General features: G+C 45.2%; 1 protein-coding gene across 2 annotated transcripts in view; it reads left to right on the forward strand.

Annotated features, from left to right (window-relative positions):
* Positions 1-2,363: 2,363 nt before the first annotated feature.
* The window catches only part of LOC115171413 (Na(+)/H(+) exchange regulatory cofactor NHE-RF1-like), a 41,006-nt gene continuing 24,164 nt past the window's right edge, over positions 2,364-19,205 (forward strand). For both annotated transcript variants that reach the window (XM_029728207.1, XM_029728209.1), the window contains exon 1: positions 2,364-3,240. In XM_029728207.1, the coding sequence (XP_029584067.1) occupies positions 2,734-3,240 (507 nt within the window). In that variant the 5' untranslated portion in view covers positions 2,364-2,733. The remainder of the gene's footprint in view (positions 3,241-19,205) is intronic.

The following is a 19,205-nucleotide window of genomic DNA, read 5'->3' on the forward strand; positions in this document are numbered from 1 at the left end:
ACATCACCAACAAACTATCTTAACAGTTTCTATCCCCAAACCATAAGATTCCTGAACAGCTAATCAATTGCCCCCCCTCCCTATTTTACACCGCTGCTACTCTCTGTTTATTAACCGTGCATAGTCACTTTAACTCTACCTACATGTACATATTACCTCAATTATCTCGACACCAGTGCCCCCTAACATTGACTCTGTACCATACCCCCTGTTTATAGCCTCGCTACTGTTATTTTAATGCTGCGCTTTAATTATTAGTATTATTTTTTTACTTAACAAACCTAAGTATCCCACGCATAATAGAGAGACACGTGATCGTATACAAATGCAAGGTTTGAAATGATTATGTTTTAGTCAAACATTGTGTATGTTTGGGCTTTTTGCAGTCTTCAAATGATTTGTAATTATGCGCCGGCCCCCAACCAACCGCTCCATAGAAAATCGTGTTTTTTCTGTAGAAAAACAAGATTTCAGTCTTGGGGTGTGTTCCCTGATCGATTCCGCGTTTGGTTAATGATGTTTGTTCGCCATGAGAAGACTATTTCACTTCCTCAAAATCCCCAAAATGAATCTAATATGACTCAAGGAATCTGTAATTCATTTTGACGTTTTTGCCTGGGAAGTTTTAGTTGTGTGATTTTACATCTAACTGAAGTGTGTGGTGCAGTATTTCTCAAGTAAAGAAATACAACACACGTTGTCTTATGTAAACAAGGTCGGAGCTGCTGGGCAGGTCTGTCTCACTGTCTATGCTATTGGATAGAGAGCAATCACTGCAGCTGTTCACCCCTTGTTAGTAGGCAAATGAAAATCGTCAAATCAAAACCCAACCTTCATTCACTAGTTGTGAAGCACGGATGTTCCACACTCAGTTTTAGACAAGACTGACTTTATGACCAAAATGATCCTATTTACACTTTGTAGTCAATTTTGACACACTGTTTCTGACTCATATCAATGCCACATAGGCTGTTTTCAAAGGGATTCGTTGCTTTTTAAAGGCAGTCGCTTCTTAATATCACCACTCGGGATTTGTTTTACATAAATAGCTCCAAACATACACAAAGTCACAGAGGGACTCGATTGTTTTGTGAAATACATCCTACTCATTTTTGATAAAAAAATAAAAAAATAAGCCAGTAATTCATCCACTTATTGAGACAGACAGAAAAGGTTTATTTCAAACCACCACATATAGAGATGAACATGGAAATGTGAAATTATGGGAATCCTTACAGCCTTGTAATATGAAAAGGGTTATTTACCGGTACTGTACGAAAGAGGTTCAATTTGAGCTGAGTTGCAGGCCTACATCAACCTGGATGGTGGAGTCTGTAGTGGAGATGGTGGTGCCAGGCAGAACACCCATTACTCATTGTACCTGGCTCAGTTGTATACCTGGAATCTAGGTCTCCCCTCCCCATCCAGTCTATCAATCCCATAGACCATAAACCTAGGAACTCTTCCTCCTCCACACAGTTGTACAGCTGTACCAACGATAAAATCAAACACAAACAAGAATCATTCGTTCCTCAGAAACATCACATAGCATCTGACCATCAGCCTTTCTGTATACATAGTTTGAGATGATAGGCCTATGAGTGAATCATCAATAAATTATAGTGAGTCACCAATATATTATATTAAGGACATTACCATGCATTGATAAGTGTACCTGGCAAATGTCCCAGTATAGAGAAGTAACAACTCTGCTGTGGTTTTGGGTCAGTGATGTCCTTGCTGTTTTAGTGATGATGTAATAGAGCATTTCTCAAGGAGGGTCTAGGCCCCTTCCTTCCACATAAAGGTTTGCATTTCTTCAGAATTGCAGGGTGGTGAGGTAGGCCTATTCAGAAGAGTTTCTGTCTGTCAGTGAGTGTGTGTGTTCTCACAGAGACAGACAGACATAGAGAGAGAGGAGGGAGAGAGAAGGAGCGCATGTGGCAAATGCAGATGTCTTTTCCTGAGCATAATATTTGTAATCTATAAGTAAAAACATATTTCAACATCAGGAATATGCAGTCCAGTGGAGGCTGCTGAGTGGAGGACGGCTCATAATAATGGCTGGAACTGAGCGAATAGAATGGCATCAAACACCTGAAAACCATATGTTTGATGTTGTTGATACCGTACCACCAACCTCCTGTGATACAGTACCATTTGTTTACAGAAGGACCACATGCATTTGTCACAACATGGCAGCAGCAGCAATCATTTTTGCGCATGCACTTGTCGATCATTAGGGCCAATAGCATGCATGCCCCATTAATTTATGCGCCTCCCTCCTCCTGGGGTATTTGAGTAGTGATTGGTGTTACTATCTGTCTTCTCCACCTACGTCACTGTCCTTTATAAAATAGTCTACTGAGTTTAACTCCGTGTCAGATTAGAGAATAGAGTTTTGGAGAAAAGACAACGCACACATATAGTTAGTGGAACTTCAGGTTTTGGCGACACATCTCGGGTTGGCATACATCCCCTGTATGCACAAAGTTTAGGAGTTGCTTTTGAACGTGAGTTGCGACTGCGGGTGACATTCACTCACCACTGACGGCGCCGTATAAACAGACCGATTGGATGCCAGACGCTCAGCCTTGAGAACTGTAGAGATTCCTGTTGACGGGTACCACTCGTGCTCAGCATCCCAAACGGAGTTTTCTTGGCAACTTCCAGCTAGTGAACGATAATTCTCACAAGCAACGGGTTGAATTGGTGAAATAAATAGCAGAAACTATGCCCAGCAAAAGCGAAGATAATCGGCCAAGACTCTGCCTGCTGGAGAAAGGGGACAATGGTTATGGGTTCCATCTCCACGGTGAGAAGGGTAAGACCGGGCAGTTCATACGGCTTGTGGAGCCCGACAGTCCGTCTGAAATTTCTGGGATTCGCGCGGGGGACCGACTAGTGTTCGTGAACGGGGAGAACGTGGAGAGCGAGAGCCATCAACAGGTTGTGTCCCGGATAAGAGCCACGGTGGGCCAGCTCGAGCTCATTGTTGTCGACCAGGACACTGAGCAACTGTTGAAAAAACACAAGATGAAGTGTCTCAAAGAATATGTCACGGAGCGAATTCCTTTACCCAGCGACGACGAGTCAGAAAGCGAAGACGTTACGGAGAACGGGACACCATGCGGGACACCGAGAGAATCCACACCCATCCCGGAAAATAACGGAGAGCTCCATGGCCACGTAGAGCTCCATAGCCATGTTGAGAAAAAGCTGAGCATCAACTCTGAGAAGGTGAGTGTGCCAAAGTGAAAAACCTGAATAATCAATGAAATTCTTATATGGGGTCATTGATGTAGCCTGGTGGTCACAGTAAGCTATATTCTGCAAATATACAATACAGATTCAGTTACAGTTTGCGTAATTGTACCACTGACACAGTTTTTTATTTATTTATTCATGTATTCACCAGCAATGTAATTACACTATTTTAACTTTCCAGTCTCCTGTTGTATAAGTGCACGGTGAAAATAACAATTGATATGGTCAGCTGCAAAGCCCAATATTCCCACTCTCTTCATTGTAGCAGTTTTGGCAGAGATAGCAGGTTGTAGGTGAGTCAGTTGGCTGCACATTTGTTGTGGGTGTGGGTGGTGGTGGGAAGGGGGGGGGGGGGTATAAGAGAGGAAGGACAAACAGCCTGCTTCAGCCTTGAGTTCAAGTTAATTTGACAGTGATGCTGCACACCACTGGAAGGGCAACAACATTTTTTGGGTTGTTGTTCTGAGGTTTGAGAAAGAACTGACACTTGACATTGGGGTTGAAGAGAAATAATTGGAGGTTTACTGAAGCAGATGTCTTTGAACAAACCACATCCAACATATTTCTGGTGTCTTTATGTTTTCATGACTCGCAATGTAATGCACCCACAATGGAATACAAGAAACAAATCAAAATACAATTATTAGTCCTTGATTATGACCTCCCGCTGTCTATGAAAACACATGAAGAGTTTCATTCCAAAATGCTATATATCCATTTTCAGAAAGTTTGGTAAATTAGCTTTTATTGTTTAAATAACTTTGGTGTGTTTTTTCACTATCTCTTTCATATCTCATCATGTCATGAGGTTGTTCATTGACAGACATGCATTTAAAAAATCTATAACTTAATGGTTTCATTTCAGAGGGATAAATAATCATGTTTTTTTTTTAGCAAAACGCTCTATATCCACATCACTCTCAGAGAAATAACTAGTACTGCTAGGTTTTATACAGTAATACTATATATCCTCCTCACTCTCAGAGAAATAACTAGTACTGCATGGTTTTATACAGTAATACTATATATCCTCCTCACTCTCAGAGAAATAACTAGTACTGCTAGGTTTTATACAGTAATACTATATATCCTCCTCACTCTCAGAGAAATAACTAGTACTGCTAGGTTTTATACAGTAATACTATATATCCACATCACTCTCAGAGAAATAACTAGTACTGCTAGGTTTTATACAGTAATACTATATATCCTCCTCACTCTCAGAGAAATAACTAGTACTGCTAGGTTTTATACAGTAATACTATATATCCTCCTCACTCTCAGAGAAATAATTAGTACTGCTAGGTTTTATACAGTAATACTATATATCCTCCTCACTCTCAGAGAAATAACTAGTACTGCTAGGTTTTATACAGTAATACTATATATCCTCCTCACTCTCAGAGAAATAACTAGTACTGCTAGGTTTTATACAGTAATACTATATATCCACATCACTCTCAGAGAAATAACTAGTACTGCTAGGTTTTATTCAGTAATACTATATATCCACATCACTCTCAGAGAAATAACTAGTACTGCTAGGTTTTATACAGTAATACTATATATCCTCACTCTCAGAGAAATAACTAGTACTGCTAGGTTTTATACAGTAATACTATATATCCTCCTCACTCTCAGAGAAATAACTAGTACTGCTAGGTTTTATACAGTAATACTATATATCCTCCTCACTCTCAGAGAAATAACTAGTACTGCTAGGTTTTATACAGTAATACTATATATCCACATCACTCTCAGAGAAATAACTAGTACTGCTAGGTTTTATACAGTAATACTATATATCCACATCACTCTCAGAGAAATAACTAGTACTGCTAGGTTTTATACAGTAATACTATATATCCACATCACTCTCAGAGAAATAACTAGTACTGCTAGGTTTTATACAGTAATACTATATATCCTCACTCTCAGAGAAATAACTAGTACTGCTAGGTTTTATACAGTAATACTATATATCCTCCTCACTCTCAGAGAAATAACTAGTACTGCTAGGTTTTACACAGTAATACTATATATCCTCCTCACTCTCAGAGAAATAACTAGTACTGCTAGGTTTTATACAGTAATACTATATATCCTCCTCACTCTCAGAGAAATAACTAGTACTGCTAGGTTTTATACAGTAATACTATATATCCTCCTCACTCTCAGAGAAATAACTAGTACTGCTAGGTTTTATACAGTAATACTATATATCCACATCACTCTCAGAGAAATAACTAGTACTGCTAGGTTTTACACAGTAATACTATATATCCTCCTCACTCTCAGAGAAATAATTAGTACTGCTAGGTTTTATACAGTAATACTATATATCCTCCTCACTCTCAGAGAAATAACTAGTACTGCTAGGTTTTATACAGTAATACTATATATCCACATCACTCTCAGAGAAATAAGTAGTACTGCTAGGTTTTACACAGTAATACTATATATCCTCCTCACTCTCAGAGAAATAACTAGTACTGCTAGGTTTTACACAGTCAAGTTTAACAAATAACATTTTGTTTATTAAAGAACTGAACAAATGATACATTTGTAACATCAATATTTAATTGAGTTATTTTTATTATATGAGATCTGTATGTAAAACATTTAGATTTGACATTTTTGTCATCTTATCCAGAGCAACATACAGTTAGTGCAACCACATACAGCGCCTTCAGAAAGTATTGACACCCCTTGACCTATTCCACATTTGGTTGTTTTACAGCCTGAATTTAAAATGGATTTCGTTTAGATTTGTTGTCACTGGTTTATACACTTTACCCCATAATGTCAAAGTGGAATTATGTTTATAGACATTTCTTACAAATTAATACAAAATTTAAAGCTGACATTTCTTGAGTCAGTAATTATTCTACACCTTTGTTCTGGCAAGCCTAAATAAGTTCAGGAGTAAACATTTGCTTAACAAGTCACATAAGTTGCATGTACTCACTCTGTGTGCAATAATAGTGTTAAACATTATTTTAGAATTCCTACCTCATCTCTGTACCCCACACATACAAGTACTGTAAGGTTCCTCAGTCGAGCAGTGAATTTCAAACACAGATTCAACCACAAAGACCAGGGAGGTATTCCAATGCCTCGCAAAGATGGGCACCTATTGGTAAAAAAGGTAAAAGCAGACATTGAATATCCCTTTGAGCATTGTGAAGTTACAATGTTGAAGTTACATGTTGGATAGTGTATCAATACACCCAGTCACTACAACGATACAGGTGTCCTTCCTAACTCAGTTGCCGGAAAGGAAGGAAACCACACAGGGATTTCACCAGGAGGGCAATGGTGACTTTAAACAGTTACAGAGTTGAATGGCTGTGGTAGGAGAAAACGGTGGATGGATCAGAAACATTGTAGTTATTCCACAATACTAACCTAATGGACAGAGTGAAAAGAAGAAACCCTGTACAGAATAACAATTTTCCAAAACATACATCTGGTTTGCAACAAGGCACTAAAGTAATACTGCAAAAAATGTGACAAAGCAACTTTTTGTCCTGAATACAAACTTATGTTTGGAGCAAATCCAATAGAACACATTACTGAGTACCACTTTCCATATTTTCAAGCATAGTGGTGGCTGCATCATGTTATGGGTATGCTTGTAATCGTTAAGGACTGGGTAGTTTCAGGATAAAAAAAGAAAGGGAATGGAGATAAGCACAGGCAAAATCCTGGAGGAAAACGTAGTTCAGTCTGCTTTCCACCAGACACTGGGAGATTAATTCACATTTCAGCAGGACGATAACCTTATAGCACAAGGCCAAATCTACACTGGAATTGTTTACCAAGAAGAGAGTGAATGTTCCCAAGTGGCTTAAATCCTGAGTTACTTAAATCTGTGTAAGGGTTGCGGAATTGGTGGCAGTGAAGTCAGACGCAGGAGAGCAGAAATAGGTAATAGCCAGAGCAGTTTAATTACAAAACCCACGGCAATACAAAAATAACCTACATGGGAACAAAAACCCGACGCGCACCAGTAACATAGAGTACAAGCAGTTTCAAACAAACAATTCCACACAAGGACATGGGGGGAAACAGAGGGTTAAATACACAACAATTAATGAGGAAAATGGAAACCAGGTGTGTAAGAAAACAAGACAAAACAAATGGAAAATGAAAAGTGGATTGACGATGGCTAGAAGACCGGTGACGCCGACCGCCGAACACTGCCCGAACAAGGAGAGGAAACGACTTCGGTGGAAGTCGTGACAGTACCCCCCCCTTGATGCGCGGCTCCAGCAGCGTGCCTACACTGGCTTCAGGGATGACCCGGAGGGCGAGTTGCAGGGCGATCTGGACGGAGATGGTGGAACTCCTGCAGCATTGAAGGGTCCAGCACGTCCTCCACCGGAACCCAGCATCTCTCCTCCGGACCTCTGGCGCAGCACGACGCGCTGAAGGTGAACATGGGCGGCGTCCCATGTTTCCTCCGCGCGCCGGGAACCGGTCGTCCACCGCAGGAGCCTCGGTCTGACTCTGATGCCAAGGAGCCAGAACTGGCTAATACCCCAGTACGCACTGGAAGGGGGAGAGGTTAGTGGAGGAGTGGCGGGGCGAGTTCTGGGCCATCTCTGCCCAGGGCACGAATGCTGCCCACTCCCCCGGACGGTCCTGGCAATAAGACCTCAGAAACCTACCCACATCCTGGTTTACTCTCTCCACCTGCCCATTATTCTCAGGGTGTAAACCCGAGGTAAGGCTGATCGAGACCCCCAGATGTTCCATGAACGCCCTCCAGACCCTCGAAGTGAACTGGGGACCCCGATCAGACACTGTCGTCAGGCACCCCGTAGTGCCGGAAGACGTGTGTAAACAAGGCCTCCGCAGTCTGTAGGGCCGTAGGGAGACCGGGTAGCGGGAGGAGACGGCAGGACTTAGAGAAACGATCCACAACAACCAGGATCGTGGTGTTTCCCTGTGATGGGGGAAGATCGGTCAGGAAATCAATCAACAGGTGTGACCATGGCCGCTGTGGAACGGGTAAGGGGTGTAGCTTACCTCTGGGCAGGTGCCTAGGAGCCTTACACTGGGTGCACACCGAGCAGGAGGAAACATACACCCTCATGTCCTTAGCCAAAGTGGGCCACCAGTACTTCCCACTCAGACAGCGCACCGTCCGACCGATGCCTGGGTGACCAGAGGAGGGTGACGTGTGGGCCCAATAGATCAGCCGGTCATGGACAGCAGACGGAACGTACAGACGCCCAGCGAGACACTGGAGGGGAGCGGGCTCTACACGCAACGCCTGCTCAATGTCCGCATCCAGCTCCCACACTTCCGGCGCCACCAGGCAGGAGGCCGGGAGTATTGGGGTGGGATCCATGGGCCGCTCCTCTTTGCCATACAGCCGGGACAGTGTGTCTGCCTTCACATTCTGGGAACCTGGTCTGTAAGAAAGGGTGAAAACAAAACGGGTGAAAAACATGGCCCACCTTGCCTTGCGAGGGTTCAGCCTCCTCGCCACCCGGATGTAATCCAGATTGCGGTGGTCAGTCCAGATGAGAAAAGGGTGTTTAGCCCGCTCAAGCCAATGTCTCCACACCTTCAAAGCCTTGACGACAGCCAACAGCTCCCGGTCCCCCACGTCATAGTTTCGCTCCGCCGGGCTGAGCTTCCTTGAGAAGAAGGCACAGGGGCGGAGCTTCGGTGGCATACCCGAGGGCTGAGAGAGCACGGCTTCTATCCCAGCCTCAGACGTGTCCAGCTCCACTATGAATGCCAAAGAGGGATCCGGATGAGCCAGCACAGGAGCCGAGGTAAACAGAGCCCTCAGGTGACCAAAGGCCCTGTCCGCCTCAGCCGACCACTGCAAACGTACCGGTCCCCCCTTCAGCAGTGAGGTAATGGGAGCTGCTACCTGATCAAAACCCCGGATAAACCTCCGGTAGTAATGGGCAAACCCTAAAAACCGCTGCACCTCCTTTACCGTGGTGGGAGTCGGCCAATTATGCATGGCTGAGATGCGGTCACTCTCCATCTCCACCCCTGAGGTGGAAATGCGGTACCCTAGGAAGGAGACGGACTGTTGGAAGAACAGACATTTCTCAGCCTTGGTGTACAGGTCATGCTCCAACAGTCGACCAAGCACCCTGCGCACTAGGGACACATGCTCGGCGCATGTAGCGGAGTATATCAGAATGTCATCAATATACACCACTACACCCTGCCCAGGCAGGTCCCTAAAAATCTTGTCTACAAAGGCTTGGAAGACTGATGGAGCATTCATCAACCCGTACGGCATGACGAGGTACTCATAATGCCCTGAGGTCGTACTGAACGCCGTCTTCCACTTGTCTCCCTCCCGGATACGCACCAGGTTGTAAGCACTCCTGAGATCCAGTTTGGTGAAGAAGCGCGCCCCATGCATTGACTCAATCATCGTGGCGATAAGAGGTAGCGGGTAACTGTACCTCACAGTTATCTGATTAAGACCTCGATAATCAATACACGGGCGCAGACCTCCCTCCTTCTTCACAAAAAATAAACTCGAGGAGGCGGAGGAAGTGGAAGACCGAATGTACCCCTGACGCAGGGATTCGGAGATATATGTTTCCATAGCCACCGTCTCCGCCTGTGACAGAGGATACACGTGACTCCTGGGAAGTGCAACGTCTACCAGGAGATATATCGCACAATCCCTCCGTCGATGGGGTGGTAATTGAGTCGCCTTCTTTTTGGAGAAGGCGAGAGCCAAATCAGCATATTCGGGGGGAATGCGCACGGTGGAGACCTGGTCTGGACTTTCCACCGTGTAGCACCTACGGAAACCCCTAAACACCTCCCTGAGCACTCTCGCGACCACCCCGTGAGAGCCCTCCGTAGCTATGAAACAGTGGGGTCATGACAAGCTAACTAGGGTAGGCCTAGCACCACGGGAAATGCAGGAGAGTCAATGAGAAAGAGACTGATTCTCTCCGTGTGACCCCCCTGTGTCACCATGCCCAGAGGAGCGGTGGCCTCCCTAATCAACCCTGACACTAATGGTCGACGATCTAAGGCGTGAACTGGGAAGGGCGTGCCACAGGTACGATGGGAATCTGTAAACTATGGGCAAATGATCTGTCAATAAAATTCCCAGCCGCGCCTGAATTGAGGAGCGCCTTATGCTGGGAATGCGGGGAAAACTCAGGAAAAGTGACGAACAAAAACATGTGTGCAACAGAGGGCTCTGGGTGAGAATGGTGCTTTCTCACCTGGGGTGACGCCAGAGTGCCCTGCCTGCTGCCTCAACCCCCAGAGGAACCAACCCGGCACCGACCGGCAGTGTGACCTCTGCGGCCACAGATGGTGCACGAGACGGAACCTACTCCAGTCTCCCTGAGCGCAGCACCTCCCAACTCCATGGGCATCAGAGCGGTGGTGCTGGGGGATGGAACCAACAGACCCAGATCTGGATGTCCGCGGGTAACCAGCAGGTTATCCAGCCGAATGGACAGGTCCACCAGCTGGTCGAAGGTAAGGGTGGTGTCCCTGCAGGCCAACTCTCGACGGATGTCCTCGCGCAAACTGCAGCGATAGTGATTGATCAGGGCCCTATCGTTCCATCCCACTCCAGAGGCCAGGGTCTGAAAGTCCAAAGCGAACTCCTGTGCGCTCCTCGTCCCCTGCCGTAGGTGGAAAAGATGTTCACCCGCCGCTCTGCCCTTGGGCGGGTGGTCAAAGACTGCCCGGAAACGACGGGTGAACTCCTCAAAGTGGTCCAGCACCGCATCCCCTTCCACCCACACGGCGTTGGCCCACTCTAGGGCTTTCCCCGGGAGGCATGAGACGAGGGCGGACACCCTCTCACGGCCCGAAGGAGCCGGGTGAACGGTTGCCAGGTATAAATCCAACTGCAGCAGGAACCCCTGGCAGCGGGCAGCCGTCCCATTGTCCTCCCCGGGGAGGGTGAGGCGAATCCCACTGGAACCAGGTGCAGGGGGAGTCAGTAGTGGAGGCCCCTGTTGTGCTGGGGGAGGCGCTGAAGGAACTCCCTGTCTCTCCCAGCAGTCCATGATTTGGACAACGCGGCCCATGGCGGCGCCGAGATGGTGGAGCCTCTTGCTCCAGGACGCGCTCCTCAACCCCTATACCAGGGGCACCTGCTCCTGCTGAATCCATATGGCAGGTGTGGAATTCTGTAAGGGTTGCGGAACTGGTGGCAGTGAAGTCAGACGCAGGAGAGCAGAAATAGGTAATAGCCGCAGCAGTTTAATTACAAAACCCACGGCAATACAAAAAGAACCTACATGGGTACAAAAACCCGATGCGCACCAGTGACAGAGTACAAGCACTTACAAACAAACAATTCCACACAAGGACATGGGGGGAAACAGAGGGTTAAATACACAACAATTAATGAGGGAAATGGAAACCAGGTGTGTAAGAAAACAAGACAAAACAAATGGAAAATGAGAAGTGAATCGACGATGGCTAGAAGACCGGTGACGCCGAACACCGCCCGAACAAGGAGAGGAAACGACTTCGGTGGAAGTCGTGACAATCTGCTTTGAAATCTATGGTAAGACCTGACAATGGTTGTTTAGCAATGATCAACAATCATTGAGCTTGAAGAATTTTGAAAATAATGGGCCAATGTTGCACAATCCAGGTGTGGAAAGCTCTTAGAGAATTACCTAGAAAGACAGCTGTAATCGCTGCCAAAGGTGATTCTAACATGTATTGACTCAGTGGTTTTAATACTTATCTAATGAACATATATTCTTGTTTTATTTTTCATATTTTCTTTGTACAAATGTTAGGATTTTTCTTCCACTTTGACATTAGAGTATTTTGTGTAGATCGTTGACAAAAAATACAATTCTATCAATTTTAATACCATTTTGTAATACAACAAAATGTGGAAAAAGTCAAGGGGTGTGAATTCTTTCAGAAGGCACTATATTACAGTCAAATACACAGTTTACAAACATTCCAACTAAACAATGGATATATAGCGTTTGGAGTCACACTCAAAATTAAAGTGGAAAACCACACTACAGGCTGATCCAACTTTGATGTAATGTCCTTAAAACAAGTCAAAATGACGCTCAGTAGTGTGTGTGGCCTCCACGTGCCTGTATGACCTCCCTACAATGCCTGGGCATGCTCCTGATGAGGTGGCGGATGGTCTCCTGAGGGATCTCCTCCCAGACCTGGACTAAAGCATCCGCCAACTCCTGGACAGTCTGTGGTGCAACGTGGCATTGGTGGATGGAGCGAGACATGATGTCCCAGATGTGCTCAATTGGATTCAGGTCTGGGGAACGGGCGGGCCAGTCCATAGCATCAATGCCTTCCTCTTGCAGGAACTGCTGACACACTCCAGCCACATGAGGTCTAGCATTGTCTTGCATTAGGAGGAACCCAGGGCCAACCGCACCAGCATATGGTCTCACAAGGGGTCTGAGGATCTCATCTCGGTACCTAATGGCAGTCAGGCTACCTCTGGTGAGCACATGGAGGGCTGTGCGGCCCCCCAAAGAAATTCCACCCCACACCATGACTGACCCACCGCCAAACCGGTCATGCTGGAGGATGTTGCAGGCAGCAGAACGTTCTCCACGGCGTCTCCAGACTCTGTCACGTCTGTCACATGTGCTCAGTGTGAACCTGCTTTCATCTGTGAAGAGCACAGGGCGCCAGTGGCGAATTTGCCAATCTTGGTGTTCTCTGGCAAATGCCAAACGTCCTGCACGGTGTTGGGCTGTAAGCACAAACCCCACCTGTGGACGTCGGGCCCTCATACCACCCTCATGGAGTCTGTTTCTGACCGTTTGAGCAGACACATGCACATTTGTGGCCTGCTGGTGGTCATTTTGCAGGGCTCTGGCAGTGCTTCTCCTGCTCCTCCTTGTACAAAGGCGGAGGTAGCGGTCCTGCTGCTGGGTTGTTGCCCTCCTACGGCCTCCTCCACGTCTCCTGATGTACTGGCCTGTCTCCTGGTAGCGCCTCCATGCTCTGGACACTACGCTGACAGACACAGCAAACCTTCTTGCCACAGCTCGCATTGATGTGCCATCCTGGATGAGCTGCACTACCTGAGCCACTTGTGTGGGTTGTAGACTCCGTCTCATGCTACCACTAGAGTGAAAGCACCGCCAGCATTCAAAAGTGACCAAAACATCAGCCAGGAAGCATAGGAACTGAGAAGTGGTCTGTGGTCCCCACCTGCAGAACCACTCCTTTATTGGGGGTGTCTTGCTAATTGCCTATAATTTCCACCTGTTGTCTATTCCATTTGCACAACAGCATGTGACATTTATTGTCAATCAGTGTTGCTTCCTAAGTGGACAGTTTGATTTCACAGAAGTGTGATTGACTTGGAGTTACATTGTGTTGTTTAAGTGTTCCCTTTATTTTTTTGAGCAGTGTATATATTTTTTGAATCTGAGGACAGTAATTAAAAAAACAAAAAAACACAAAAATTGTGGATAAATCATCTCTTCAAATGCTCCTCACATTGTTCAATAGCCGTTTCTAACTTTATTTATTCTTTGAAGGGACTACATTTAGTCTTCACATGCTCTTAATACCCTCTAGCTAACAGCATGCACATGACGTGGGTTCATTCAAACATTGAAGAAAAGAGGGGCACTCCAAAACATCTGTGCCCCCCGCCGTGTCCCGGATGTTTACCCCTGGGCTCTCCCAGCCCCTCTCTCTGGTTCCTCTATTGCTGTGACGTAATAACCCAGACTTCTTCACTGACACTGCACTGTCTGTTTGGGTCTTTGTGTTCCAATGTGGCGCTCCGAGTGAATCTCACTGCTGAGTGATTTGCTACCATAACAATCTAAACAACAGTCTCACTACCATACCCTGCAGTGCCCAGCCATGACCAGCCCACTCATGTGTTGGACAGGATGCAGCCAGCCAGACACATGTGCAGCATATTATGGGCTGCTCGAGGGGCTCCTGTACATCCTGCATATCCTGTGTATACTATGTGTACATGTACCGGATACAGTTGACATGTTTGTGACTTAAACTCCTCCAGCATTACACTTCCAATAAAGTATTAACCCACTGTGTTCTCATTCAATTAATCAATATTAAGAGCAGGATTTCCAACAGGGTTTAATCTCTGAACCTGCAGGGAAGGTAATGCGGGTCATCGAAGAAACCTTATGAGAACCCTGTTTCCCTCACCCTTAACTTCCATGTTTCGTCCCAATATCCAAAAACACAGCAAATCCACCCCACCTATAGGCCCTGCTGTGTCCTGGCTGTAACTCTGTGTCTGCAGGGTGTCTGCAGGGTAGTTAAATGCTGCGTCTGCCTCATCTCTTATCAGTGCTGTGTGTTAACACTACAAGGCAGAGGCCCAGTGACAGACATTACTGTGGAAGGTAGAGGACTTGTGCCACAAAAAGGCACAGAAATACTGTTGTGCAATGTTGAACAATCTATCAGATCCCCTCAACAGCTGAACATGTTACAGTACATCAGACCACAATATCACATTAGTTAACCTTATAGACTAGAGCAATTGAAGCTCATGGAAACAATGTACTGTGTTTTAATGTACATGTAAATGTCTTACTGTAAATGGCCCTCACTTGTAGAGCATCTACAGGTCCTGGAAAAGTACTCAAGCACCATAGAAAAACAGCCACAGTTATGTTGTTTGTCTTAGAAATACACACCGATTGTTCCTCTGTTTACTTTGTAACTCACCCAGATGGCCTGATGGAGTTGTGGTATTATAGTTAACGCTGGTACGCACATCAGAAGGAAGTGTTCCATGAACAAACAAGCCCACTTCTGTACCGCTCATATTTCATTGGTTGGATTGTAGTTTTCATGTTGGACATTTAATGTTTCCTTGGTTTCTAGTGTGTTTGCTTGCTTTCTAAATGAAATAGTTAGAGAGAATACATGACTTGACAGTTTAAAGGCCCAGTGCAGCCCAAAATTAGATTTTACTCTGTTTTTATATATATTTCCACACTATGAGGTTGGAATAATACTGTGTATTTGTGAAAAGGATGATAATGCCCTTTTAGTGTAAGAGCTGTTAGCCTGTTTTGGTGGGATGGAGTTTTGGCCCGCTTGGTGACAATACCAGATGGTAAATGAGTTAATATACCAATAAGAAAGAGAGGTCTAATCCTCTCTGTCAATAACAGCTAGATTTCAGATTTCAGCTGTTATTGACAGCATTCATAGCAAAATTATTGCTTGTGAAATTGCTCTTTGCTAAGAATCTATTTTGTTTGTATTCAATTAAAACGGTGAATAATAATCACAGTAAGTTACTTCATTGTTACACAGAAATGATTTAATATTGAGATATAAACAGTTGCACTGGACCTTTAAAGAAACTCAACCTACTGCTTTAATGCGTGAAGGTTGAGAAGATGATAAGTGGTAAGCCTATATATTGGAACACTGGCAGTGACACAACTCAGGCTTAGACCATATTACAATGTTCCAGGAATGTTCTGCCTGCATCCTGTCCGGCATTCCTCTACCCTGGCCCATGCAGTCAGTGTGACATTACACACACACACACACGCACACACACACACACACACACAGACACGGCCTGGGTAGTGAATACACAGCATGTTGGTTTAGCAGTCTCACTGACGTCTTTAGCAACTGCCTCTCCCTGTCTTTGAAGAAAAACAAAAGAGGGGACCAAGAGGAACGCCCTCTCTGGAAACCAAGGAGGAGTTGCCTTGGTTACACTGATGTGGTGTGTGCTATCCATGTTGAGTGTTGGTCTGTGTGTGGAGGTGAGGGGCAAAGTGAGAAACAGGGGTGTGAAGCAATGGAGAGGAGGATAGTAGAGATGGAACATTTTGAATGCAATCAGGAATTGCAGTCTTCTCTGTTGTTAGAAACCAAGGACAGAGATAATCTTTCCAGCACTCTGAGTTTGATTGTCTATTCCTTCTCTGATAGCCATTTAAGTGGCCACTGCACACACAACAAGCCATTGGATTCAAAGGGCTTTCTCTGTTTTCCCTGCAGTAAAATATAACTCCCATTGTAAAATGCAGTGGAGTGGAGAGGGATGCAGTAAACCAGCACACAGGTCACAGCAGGTTATGTTTTGGCTGCCCTTATTACACCGTTAATAGATTTAGGTGCCTCTTGTCATACTGGCTGGATCCAATGGGATCTGTCATTAAAGCCACTCTAAACATCTGATAAAATATGATAATAAGGGTGTGATGCATGCCTTGAGTTGAGCCTCTAAGTTTATTTTCTATCCACAGTATCTATCTTATCTGTTTGTGTTGTTATTTTGTGTGCGTGAGGCGCCTAATTCCCTCCATTTGCTTTTGAGGAAAGCCCACATCAACCGAGGCTTTGGTCCGTTGAGATTCCACTGGGAGACCGAGGAGGATGCCAGCCAGCCAGCCAGCCAGTCAGCTTGGTGTTTCTGGAGTCCTCATGAATGACTGCCTGGTTACATAAGCCTGTTTTTAAAGGCAAATTACAGGAGAGAAAGAGTCCTCCGTGTGTCAGATGAAATCAACTGTGACTAGTAGGCTGAGTTGTGCTGTTCAGGGAGGGGCCGTTGTGTGTGTTCCATGTCTTGGAGGAAGTCTAGAGAACAGTAGCATAGAGACTTTGCCTGGAGAGCAGCAACATGCAGACCGGCCTGTAGGCATATGCCAGTTGGCTGTCTGTTTCCACCAGGTTTCTACCAGATACCAAGCCTGTAATCTACTCATTCATATAAAAGCTGCTTATTAAAGAGCATGGATCAACCACTGACACACCCACTGCCTCTAGGCTTTTTGGCCCTTGTGGTGTGCCATAGTGGGGAGAGGCTTTTGTTATAGCAAAACATGGTTCCTCAGGCATAGGAATATCCCACTTTAGTGACTGTGTAGGAGGATTCTCTCTCTATATTGTTTTTTCTCCCACAGAGTGGAGTGCGTGGGTTGACAATGGCTTTAACTAAATGGTTTAACCTGGTGACCGAAAGATATTTGAAACCAGGGCTTTTCTTTAAGCATTCCTGGTGGATTATTTAGTGGGTTTATTATTGACCTATAGTGGGTAATAGTTTATTTACTGGGTTATAGTTATGTATTTCAGACCAAGTCTCTGGGTGTACCTCACCATGTTCAAGTGACGACACGAGGCCGGATATTATTTATGTTAGCTTTACCAACTATTCAACCAGACGCTGATGCCATACAATCCACAATGGCTGTTCAATAACATTGTCCTATGCCATTTAAAGAAAATATGCCGACTCTTCATGAACCTCTCTAATGACGGTAGGCCTGTTCCTAGGCCGTCATTGAAAATAAGAATTTGTTCTTAACTGACTTGCCTAGTTAAATAAAAGGTTAAATAAAATAAAAATACATATTTTAGGAAACGGGCAGCCACACCTTAGTTTGTGACTTGCTCTTTAAATCTCATTAGCGTAGCTTGCTTCTGTGGGAATCTTTTCCTGGGGCCTTGGCCAGCACATAGACTCCAGAAAGCTTAGGCTGGTTTCCTGTCATTGTTGTTGGTGGAGGTAGAGAGTGTCAGGCAGACCCCCTCCCACTCATCCCCCTCTTCTGCTCTCTCCACAATGGGTTGCCTCTACTGGTCACAATGACTATTACTGTAATTTCTCTACAATTACTACAGTCTACAGAACCTCTAACTCAACTCTGGACCTCGAGCCAGTTCCACTGATTGTTTTTCAGTAGTTCTAATCAGAGACTGATTTATACCTGGGACACCAGGTGTGTGCAATTAATGATCAGGTAGAACAGAAAACCAGCAGGCTCCGGACCTCGTAGGGTAAGAGTTGAATACAACTGGTCTACAGTATACACACAGTAAAGTGTTGTTCAAACTAATAGGATAGCATGCTAGTGGATAACATGCTAACTAATGTGGGCTGTTTAAGTCAAAGTCAAACCTCTTACAGTAGTTGATGGCATTCCTTGTAACATTGGTGAAATCTGGTAGACTAGAGCAGTGTTTCCCAACTCCAGTCCTCCATTATCTCTAACAGTACACTTTTTTATTGTAGCCCAGACATGCACACCCGATTCAGCTTGTCAACTAATCATCAAGCCCTCAATGAGCTGAATCAGGTGAGTTTGTCTGGGCCTACAATAAAAATGTGTACTGTTGGGGGTACTGGAGAACTACAGTATACCATTTATATAGCCCGATTACCCAATTGTTTTTGATGTGTATTTGCTCAATCGTGTGTGTGTGTGTGTGTGTGTGTGTGTGTGTGTGTGTGTGTGTGTGTGTGTGTGTGTGTGTGTGTGTGTGTGTGTGTGTGTGTGTGTGTGTTTGGGAGTCACCCTTTGCTTCCCTCCTCTTTGTTGAGCAGTGTGTTCCAGAGGAAACGGTCAACATGACAAGACAGACAGGGTGGAGGTCTAAACACAGGGTCACAGGATTAATTGTGTTTCAATAGAAGGATCCATTTATGTATGTGTGTGTGTGTGTGTGTGTTGTGCCAACTTGTGTGTGTGTTGTGCCAACTTGTGTATATGTGTGTGTATTTGTTTGTAGAGGGTAAGAGTTCAGGAGCTTGTGAGTGTATTATGTAACTAACTCTGTCTTACCCATCCCCTCTAGGCTCTACGGTCAGTCCTGTACATCTGCTTCTCTAATAAGGGTTTAGTTGTATCATACAGACTATAATTGTAGGCATCACATGGACAGAGAGGTGTATTGGAAGTCCCTCACTGCAGGTCACTGGACTTCCTACTCTGCTCAGTGTGTTCTGTCTCCAGTCTTGTCTGGGGCCCAGGGTGGAGCTCTGGCCATACATTCACACCCACCATGGCCCTCTTCCTGAGACCCAGTGGCTTTGTCTGAGGAGCGGTGTGTGTGTGTGTGTGTGTGTGTGAGAGAGTGGATGGTAGAGGGTTTGTAGTGAAGTGAATGAGTGACTCTGGCCCAAAACAGCAACACCACCGTCTCTCCTCCAGTTA

The sequence above is a fragment of the Salmo trutta genome, chromosome 32 (assembly GCF_901001165.1).
Source record: "Salmo trutta chromosome 32, fSalTru1.1, whole genome shotgun sequence".
Lineage (NCBI taxonomy): Eukaryota > Metazoa > Chordata > Actinopteri > Salmoniformes > Salmonidae > Salmo > Salmo trutta.